The 10,442-nt window shown below is 43.1% G+C and overlaps 1 protein-coding gene across 3 annotated transcripts in view; it reads left to right on the forward strand.

Annotated features, from left to right (window-relative positions):
• The window catches only part of LOC142715457 (contactin-4-like), a 44,131-nt gene extending 36,391 nt beyond the window's left edge, over positions 1–7,740 (forward strand). The window contains exons 17-21 of one of the 3 annotated variants that reach the window (XM_075848665.1): positions 252–367; positions 467–653; positions 826–938; positions 1,027–1,195; positions 3,623–7,740. In XM_075848665.1, coding sequence (XP_075704780.1) covers positions 252–367; positions 467–653; positions 826–938; positions 1,027–1,195; positions 3,623–3,723 — 686 coding nt within the window. In that variant the 3' untranslated portion in view covers positions 3,724–7,740. Of the gene's footprint in view, positions 1–251; positions 368–466; positions 654–825; positions 939–1,026; positions 1,253–3,622 lie in introns of all 3 variants that reach the window. The other 2 variants (XM_075848663.1, XM_075848664.1) reach the window with 2 other exon arrangements.
• Positions 7,741–10,442: the final 2,702 nt, after the last annotated feature.

The following is a 10,442-nucleotide window of genomic DNA, read 5'->3' on the forward strand; positions in this document are numbered from 1 at the left end:
ATGTTATATTATATTTGTTATATCATATTATTATACTTTTACATTATATACATTATTGTTGCATTACTTCATATTATTATACTCTTATGTTATATTGTATTATTATATTATTATATTGTATTCTGCGCTTATGTTTTATTATATTGCTATAGTGTATCATTATTTTATATTAGACTGCCTCGTATTACATTAATATATTGTTTTGTTATATTTTTTTATACTGATGCAAAGTAACCCTTTGTGTACTGCAGAGCCAGGCCGGGCCCCAGCAGGTGTCTTTGCTCGGAGTCTGACCGCATGGGACATTGAGGTTTCATGGATTGGGGTACCTGGGACTCTCAGCAAGGGGAGGATACAGGGTTATGAGGTATTTATCACCCATCAATCATCACATCTCATCTATTAGAACTGTCCATAGATGAGGATGAAGCTTTCATTAGATACATTGTAATTATTTGTGTCTTAGGTTCGATACTGGAAACAAAATGAGAAAGAGCAAAGTGCCCGGAAACTTCGGACTCTGGGGAATCAAACGTCCACCAAACTGACCCACCTACAGGGGCACACGCTGTATTACCTGAATGTACGGGCGTACAACAGCGCCGGCACCGGCCCCGCCAGTTCTACGGTTAATGTGACCACCAGGAAACCGCGTGAGTGCATTATCGTTATCATGAAAGTATGGAGGAGGCCAGAAGTACCCGCAGCCCCATCATGTAGCAACAAGGATGAAAAGCATTTATTAAAAGCTTCTGGAGCCTATAGATCCCGTGGCCATATGGGGCACGTTAAACCTGACGCCGACTTCTGGTCTTCTCCTTTCAGCCCCAAGTCAACCGCCGGGAAACATCACATGGAACTCCTCAAACTCCAAAATCATCCTGAACTGGGACCAGGTGACGGCGCAGGAGGACGAGTCCGAGGTTAAGGGGTACAGAGTGAGTGTTGTGCGGGGCGCCACGTTCTCCGTCAGACTCCGGGGTTCAGCCGATGTTCAATGCATCACATGAGACGATTTTCCTGCAGGTTTTCTATCGGTGGAACAGACAGGGAGGCGCCGCCCTGATCGAGACCAATCAGACATCCGTCGAGCTGTCGTTGCCGTACGATGAAGATTACATCATCGAGATCCGACCAATCAGCGATGGAGGAGAAGGCAGCAGCAGCGAGCCAATCCGTATCCCTCGGATATCCAGTGAGTGGTCGGTGAGAATTAAAACCCAATAGAAATTAGGAGAAGTTAAAACTGAAGGTGAAAATCCCCTCAATCATCCGCAGTCCGATCCCTGCCCCCACTCATCCCTAGAATTGACAATTAATCATTAAAATAATATGTTCAACCCTATATAAAATGTATAGAATACGCCCAGCGTTCTGTAAATAAATGTCTGCAACTTTCTATTAGACCTTGTGTTTCAATTCCTCACCATTTTCAGGAGCTCTGCTTGTTGTCAGTGAACGGAAACATTCTTATTTACACCCTGAGGGTGAAAACCTGTCCTAACCTAATACCTCTCACAGCTGAGGGTTTGTTACAATTGTATCCAGTCTAGACAATCAGTACATCAGTAGCACAAATCTCTCTCCTGTCCTGATAGTTTGTTGCAATGTATCAGTGCAGTAAAACCAACCTGGAGTCTCGGACAGGAGCTTCTGTGCCCTTAACTGTGTAAGTAGAACTAGGTCTTGATGGGTTTTTAGCCCCTGGGCGTAAAAAAAATAATGTCCCCATTCACTAACGGCAAGCAGAGATCTTGAAAATGATGTGGAAATGAAACCCAAACCATATTAGAAAGTTGCAGGACTTGTTATCCTACAATAATGAAACTTCCTTTACATCTTTATCCAGTTTACTTTTAAGGTTATTGACACATTCTGTTGGCACGTAGAGCAGTGATGATAAGGTTCTGGCGGGAGTAAGTCTGGCGCCAATAACGCGTGGGAAAATAAACTTTGCCCAGGAGATCAGGAGCGGAATGTGGCTGCCAATTATATATATATATGCACTCCCACTCTAGCAGCAGAGATTATAGAGATCTCTGACCTCCGTCGTTTAACCCCTTCTATGCCGTAGCAGTCAATGCAGATAGAAGAGGTAGATCAAAGGCGATCATGTCCTTTATGTGTATTGCTGGGATTCCCGGTGCCGCGGTCACTACACATACAACGTATAGGGAGGCAGCTCACGGCCCATTGAAGGTCTTTTAGGCCGGTTTCCCACGTAGCGTAAACGCTGCGGAACTTCCGCAACGGAATGGTGTGCGGAAATTCCACAGCATTTATGGTCAATGCACACAATGCATATTACGTGCATTTTTTTCCGCGTGGCAAAACCGCAGCCTAATGCAGTACGAGCCTAGTCAATGAGATTCCAGGAAATCTCACGTACACGCTGCGGTATTTTTCTGCAAGTAAATTGACCTCCGGTGCGGATTTTAAAATCCGCAGCATGTCAATGTATCTTGCGTTTCTGATTGCGAATTGTATATCCTAGTGCTGAGGAAAATCGCACCAAAATCCGCGGCATGAAAACGCACCAAAAAATGCTTCAAAACATACCTGCGAACTCCCTGCATATTGATGCGGCAGCAAAATACGCAACGCGTGCACGTAGCCTAAAGGATTGACCTGCGGTGCAGAATTTAATTCCATGTCCATTTATGCTGCGTTTTTGTTGATTCTTCTGTTGTGGGGTTTCCCCATTCCGGCCTTAATGTAGCCAGTTGTTAGGTCATAGTTATGGATTCTATAGTAACTGCCTGTATATAACATACGTGTCCTACACTGGAATATTACAAAGTAAGAAAAAAAAGATCAATAAAAAGGTGAAAAGAGAAAAACATAAAATAATTTTTACAATAAATACATTTGATTAAATATGAATTGTAAGACCCAGTAATGTATAGCCAAGACAGATTTGGTATCTCCATAACTGTAATGACCTGCACAATACATTTAGAATGCTATAGAAGATGATTGATGAGCAGCGTAAAAAATTCAAAAGCAAAATTTTTTTGGGTCTACATTTCCACCGTATTATAAATTCATAAAAAATGTGTCACGAAAATGTGAGTAACCCAAAACTATGCCCTAAAAAAGTGCAACTTATCCTGCAAAAATCAAGGCTTCATCCAGCGAGGTCAGAGTAAAAGTTATGATGGTCAGACGTGGGACGGCAAAATAAATAAAAACTTTGGGTCATGAAGGGGTTAAAAGCGAATACTCAGAAGAAGCATCAAAGCGCCTGTTCTGTGTTGTATTTAATAAATTCTCTACATAGTTCTCAACTGATGAACTTACAGTCTCCTGAGAAGCGATTCTCTGCCTGTGTCCCCATGACAACACTTCCTACTTCATTGCCCTGGCAGCTCAATGTTACAATAGAGCCACTAGGCTTCATATCAACCAATTAGATCTCCCCTTTCATTGACTTACCAGTGCTATAAAAATAAAAGTTACATCCTGATTGGTTACTATAAAGTTTAGTAAACTTTTATTAGAAGTGAACTATTAAAGAACCAGAAGTGTTGTCATGGGGATACAGAGGGAGAAGCTCTTTCCACGGGAGACCTGTAATCAATCTCTTCAGGTCTTCACCCATTTGCCCTTTTATTTTGTCCAGATGCCTACGCGCAAGGATCCGGTGCTTCCACGTCAAACGCCTGCACCTTATCCGCCATCAGCACCTTGATGATCTCCCTCACGGCGCGCTCCAGCTTATGACCTCGAGCTTCTAAGACTCCCAGAGACTCTCATTTGACTCTCGGACGGTGGACCAGGAATATCCTCCACAGACGATGGCTCCTTATGGAATATCCTGAGATTGCCCTCAGCTTTTGAGCTTCCTCCTCTCCCTACGGGGAGGATTTTATGCACTGACGACATCTGGAATATGATGTTACCAAAGCAGTTTACATGCCGTATATGCATATTTTTTATTCTTAATATCTAGTGTTTTATAGAGTTTTTTAAGGTTAACATGATGTAGATATATACGTTTTTTGCTGTAAAATGCTGCAGGTGTCTCATACAACTCTCCTCTCTCCTCCTTCACCTTCAATGACCCAGGACTAGAATATTTTATATGCTGTCTCTTTATATTTCACATCTCCTGACCGACCCTGCCCATAACCATAAAGCGATGCCTGGTCCTGAACCTGCCCAAAGCTGAGGCGTCATGACCATAAAGCGATGCCTGGTCCTGAACCTGCCCAAAGCTGAGGAGTCCTGACCATAAAGCAATGCCTGGTCCTGAACCTGCCCAAAGCTGAGGAGTCATGACCATAAAGCGATGCCTGGTCCTGAACCTGCCCAAAGCTGAGGAGTCCTGACCATAAAGCAATGCCTGGTCCTGAACCTGCCCAAAGCTGAGGAGTCCTGACCATAAAGCGATGCCTGGTCCTGAACCTGCCCAAAGCTGAGGCGTCATGACCATAAAGCGATGCCTGGTCCTGAACCTGCCCAAAGCTGAGGAGTCCTGACCATAAAGCAATGCCTGGTCCTGAACCTGCCCAAAGCTGAGGAGTCATGACCATAAAGCAATGCCTTGTCCTGAACCTGCCCAAAGCTGAGGAGTCCTGACCATAAAGCAATGCCTGGTCCTGAACCTGCCCAAAGCTGAGGAGTCATGACCATAAAGCGATGCCTGGTCCTGAACCTGCCCAAAGCTGAGGAGTCCTGACCATAAAGCAATGCCTGGTCCTGAACCTGCCCAAAGCTGAGGAGTCATGACCATAAAGCGATGCCTGGTCCTGAACCTGCCCAAAGCTGAGGAGTCATGACCATAAAGCGATGCCTGGTCCTGAACCTGCCCAAAGCTGAGGCGTCATGACCATAAAGCAATGCCTGGTCCTGAACCTGCCCAAAGCTGAGGAGTCCTGACCATAAAGCAATGCCTGGTCCTGAACTTTCCAACAGCTGAGGCATCATGGCCATAAAGAAATGGCGGGTCTTGAACACACAGAAGACCATCATGGGGGTTGAGGCTAAAATGGTTTCTCACGGGGAAAGGTTATTTTTAGCGGGCTGTGTAATCAATAAGCTAGGACCAGGTCAAGCAGAACCTTGGTGCCGGCCATTCCATCCCTTTGGCTACACTAGGGACAAATTTTAATTCACGTGAGAATTTTTCATTCTTTTCAGATAAGTGCTTTGTTTCCATAACTTTCACATACTAGACTATATAGGGAGGTTCTCATCTTGGGGGACAGGGATTGAGGGGTTAGAGGTCCTCTTCCATTATTCACAATGAGTAGACAATCTGGTTATGGGAAAAGTTAATGGACAATGAATAAACTGTTGGTGGTGGAAATGGTTCCTGAGCTTCTATAGGAGGCGGCTCATCTGTTGTGGATGGTGGTAAGAGTTCACGATCTCCTATAGAAGGTGGATCCTCTTTGGTGGCAAATAAAGAGTAGATTCAGAGTTGGAAGGTGGGAAGAGTTCCCGATATTCCCTAGAAGGTGGATTCTCTTTGATTGTCGATATAGAGTAGATATTCAGTATATGGATGGTGGGAAGAGTTCCCGTTCTCTTATAGGAGGAGGATCCCCTTGGATTGTGTATGATGATAGATATTAAGATTATAAATATTGGAAAAGCTTCCAATCTCATATATGGAATAGGTCATCCTCGGTTATCTACAGTAAGTAGATGTCTTGTTTATAAATGTTTGGGAACGTTCCTGATCCTATATAATAAGTAGGTGGATCCTATACTGTGATAGACAATGAGTAGATGTTCCAACGATGGGATGAGTTCCTGATCTCCTATGAAAGGTCCATTCACTTTGGTGATGATTATGATTGGTGGGAAATGTTATGGATCATATATCATGGATCTTATATAGGTAGTGAGTACATTTTATCATTCTGGATAGTGGGAATAGGTTCTGATCTTCTGGAAATGGACAATGAGTAGATATCTTGATTATGGATTGTTGGAAGAGTTACTGATCCCATATAAAGGGTAGATCATCCATTGTTACAGACAATCCCTAATGTTCTTATGAATGGTGGGAACGTGCTTGATCTCTTGCAGAAGGTCCGTTCACATATGATTTGGAGAACAAGTCAATATTCTAATTTTCAGAGAGTTCCTATAACCCTACAGGAGGTGGAACGATCATTGAGTAGATCTATTCTTATTTATGAATAGTGGTAAGAGTTCCTGATCGCCTGTGGAAGGTCATTCCTCTTCCGCCTTGGACAATGAGTCGATTTTTTTAGCCTATGAACGGTGGGAAGAGGTCCTGGTCTCCTATAGAAGGTGAATCCTCTTCTATGGTCAATGAATAGATAGAATAGAACGTTCCTGAGATGTTTCCATGCTCAGCAGATCATCTTGAGGATCCAAAGTCCGGATGTTCTATGAACATTTAGCATTTATGAAATTTGAATATAAATTTTAGCTTTCTGGATCAATGGATGAAAAATATTTCTGGTTTGTAGTTTGGAAGCAAAGACCTTGATCTTTATAGAATTTGGGAACCAGGGTTCAAATCCTAGCATTGACATTGAGCAGAGTTTTTGGGGATTGACAGGACCTCCTTTATAAGCATCTGCAGTCATGACCGGCCACGTGATCCATATACAATGCCATTTATATCAGCTACTTCCAGCACTGTATGTTGGGTTTGGACAATGTCACCACTTGACTCATGTGAAAAGTGACCTGCCTACAAAGAGACAATGGAGTCTGGAGCCTCCAATATGTTTATATAATACCTTAAGTTATGAATGTTCTTAATTATCCAAGTGGAAAAAATAATCTATAAATATATATATATATTGCAGAGAGTGTAAAAAGCTTCCTACAGGGGCTACGATGTATGATATACCTAGAACGTTCTCATAGGATACCTAGAACGTTCTCATAGGATACCTAGAACGTTCTCATAGGATACCTAGAGCTTATACAAAAATGACTGTACCTAGATCTTTTTTTAGGAACCACACGGAGAGGGGGGACGTATAATAAGGAGAATGCCTGGTTAGCCCATTGATACCATTTCATATCATCAATTTAAAGAACACTGAAAACTCAGGGTCTTTTGTTATGAGCATAAGAAGTGCAGGGAACCCGTGGAGCCGGGTGGCAGCCGTGTTGATTCCTGTTGGCACAATCATCATTGTATCGCCCGTTATGATCTAGGTGCAGGGTGATTGTAAGACGATAACAGACAGAATGGGATTTTTGTTTTATTTTTTTCATTTTTGACTATGGTTTAGGGTACAATTTACAGGCGGCTGCTGATAAGGGACTTGTTTGTGGTTTTCTACACTTGACTGAACCACTTCAGTCGGACGATCCATGAACGTATAATGGGAGACGATACCCATGAGAATTGCCCAAATACACAAGAAGAAGACGACCAGGATCATGAAGTCCAGCCCATTTAGAAAGTGACCATCAAAGGGTTGAGGAGCAACTGGATCGGTGGGAGATGAACGTCGATGGGGGACGCTTACGTAAAGTGCCGCAAATGAAAAAACTTTTGTTTTTTAATTTCTGTTTTTAATTCTATAATTGCACTTAAAGGAATATCTCTAAAATCTGATTGCTACGGACAGCACCGACTATGGCATTTCAAAAATATCCTTGACCGGATGGTAGAATAATTCTGAAGCGACGATGACCGGCCGAGGGCAACCAATAGCAATGCACTTGCACATGCAATTTATAACCTGTTCCTATGTAGATTGGAAGAAATGAATAAATTGGTTGGTTGCCTTCACTGAACCGCAGCTGAGGTGTCCATGAGCAAAGACCTCAGGGCGCCCATTACCTACAACAATGGAGGCAGGCATCTCATGGGGCCATTTTTGGGAGCTTTGGTTGTCCCTCTGCTTCTATATATCGGGTGTGTATTTAATGCGGATCCGCACCTGCAGTAGTTGAATGTGAAGGTGATTGTATGGCACTTGCTCCGTCAAGTCGAAGTCTGAATTGTACAGTTGCATTGACCCAGATTCGTAAGCAGACACGATTCCTTGCCTGTAATTCATTGTTCTCTCTCTTTTTTTTGGTAGGGTGCTCTACCCGCTTCCCTTCTGTCCCCCCATCTCCCGGGGTCCTGTAGCACCTCCATACGTCCCGCTCTCTCGGGGCTTATATCACAGGAGGCTGTTGTATATTCCATCTTTGCAATAGGACTTTGTTTCACATAGTTTGTCATTTTGATTCAGCGGCTCATCAGAGGGATCTTCAGAGCAGAGATTTCCTCTGTCTGTCTCCTGTCCTCTCGGAGGGGCACAGCGAGAGGCGAGTACCGAATGTGCGTTTCAGCTGACATTTCGTTACTGTTGAATAAAGGAAGGAAGGAGCCATGTTGTACATTTCGGATACTGAACTGTGGTGCAGAGGAGATACAGGGTTACAACAAACCCTGCAGGAAAGGTTAGGGGTCATTATATAGGAATATTCAAATATAAAGCACATACTAATTAAAGGCACTTTATTTTTTTACCTCTGATCTCGAGCTCTGGAGATTCATATTCTGACACAATTTAGCTTTTTTTTTTTTGTGATTCTGTTTACAAATATCCAGTATGCAACTTTTTTCTTAAGGTATCTGTACAGAACCATGTCTGCCATGCGGTTCATTAAAATTCTGTTCCTAAGGAGATGTGTCACACAAAGTCATTGGTTATTTATTTCTTGTCTGTCGGCACAAAATACGTGCACTAAAAATGGCGTCCGTTGTAAAGACTGGGTTATAGCGAACAACAAAGTAGCATTATAGCATCATTATACAGGTTACTGCTCCACATACATTACTTGTACTGATCCTCATTCCTCTGACTTCACATTTCAGAGTCTCCCCTGCTGCTTCAGTGTCTGTACAGAAGAGTCTGCTCTGCTGCTATGCCTCCTGGGGATCTGATGTTTAGATCAGGAATATATAGAAAGAACAACATCTTCCAGAATGCAATGTATAAGAGTGCAGCTCATTAGGGTATGTGCACACACACTAATTACGTCCGTAATTGACGGACGTATTTCGGCCGCAAGTCCCGGACGGAACACAGTGCAGGGAGCCGGGCTCCTAGCATCATAGTTATGTACGATGCTAGGAGTCCCTGCCTCTCCGTGGAACTACTGTCCCGTACTGAAAACATGATTACAGTACGGGACAGTTGTCCTGCAGAGAGGCAGGGACTCCTAGCATCGTACATAAGTATGATGCTAGGAGCCCGGCTCCCTGCACTGTGTTCCGTCCGGGACTTGCGGCCGAAATACGTCCGTCAATTACGGACGTAATTAGTGTGTGTGCACATACCCTTATCAGACCACAGCCCGGCTGTTAAGTGCGCAGCTGCCAGCACCGTTCAGAGAGATTCTACTGGGAGCCCGGATTGTGACTGCAGTTTTAGATGTGACTGGAGTATAAGAGTATGTTCACACGCACACTCAAAAACTTCTGAAAATACAGAGCTGTTTTCAAGGGAAAACAGCTCCGTATTTTCAGACGGTTTTTAAGCTACTCGCGTTTTTTCGCTGCGTTTTTTACGGCCGTTTTTGGAGCTGTTTTCAATAGAGTCTATGAGAAAACGGCTCCAGAAACGTCCCAAGAAGTGACCTGCACGGTCAAAACGGCCGCGCAAAAAAACAGCCCATCGGAACAGAACGCCGTATTTCCCATTGAAATCAATGGGCAGATGTTTGGAAGCGTTCTGCTACCGTTTACTGCCCGAAAAACGGCCGAAAATAGCCCATGTGAACATACCCTAAGACAAGAGGGAACTGAAGATCAGGACGTAGATTATGTAAAGACTGCTAAGTAAAGAAAATATGGCCTCTATCCAGAAACTGCAACACTGACATCTATAGGCATTATGAGGCACTGCACCTTCTATAAAAATTAAATATACTGAGCATAATAACAATAAAATATAATCCAGACCTGGAATTTTTTGCAAAAAATTTCGTATACTAAATTATTCTATGATGTCATATTTCTGGGTATTTTTGCATATAGAGACTTATCTGTTTCAACTGCATTATCCCGGCTATTTGCTACACATATGATCATTAACCCATGACTAGGCTCTGTAGTGGGATGACTACGTTATTTTAGCTCTCAGGCATTGGGCCTTTGCTTATCTATGGCCCCTCTGACAAATAAGTGGACAGCAGCAATTCATATGGCATGTGGTGGTTGGGGGGCCCTGGTATATATTTTACTTCAGGGTCTCAGAGCTTCACTCTAACTCTTGCAGTAACCCCAATGCCTGAACACATCAGGTTTTATGTAAGTAAAGCGGTAGGTGAATGTCCATCCTTGAACAACATTTTGTTATTTCACTCTAAATAGATTAAAAATTCTGTGCTGATTAATTTTTTATTATGTTTTTGTAGCTGTCCTAGCTCCAATTTTCTGATCCAGAGCTCCAAATCCCATGCATAGAGTTACATGAATACATTCTCCCTGCCTGCAGCCA

This window comes from Rhinoderma darwinii, unplaced genomic scaffold (genome assembly GCF_050947455.1).
Source record: "Rhinoderma darwinii isolate aRhiDar2 unplaced genomic scaffold, aRhiDar2.hap1 Scaffold_4433, whole genome shotgun sequence".
NCBI classification, from domain to species: Eukaryota; Metazoa; Chordata; class Amphibia; order Anura; family Rhinodermatidae; genus Rhinoderma; species Rhinoderma darwinii.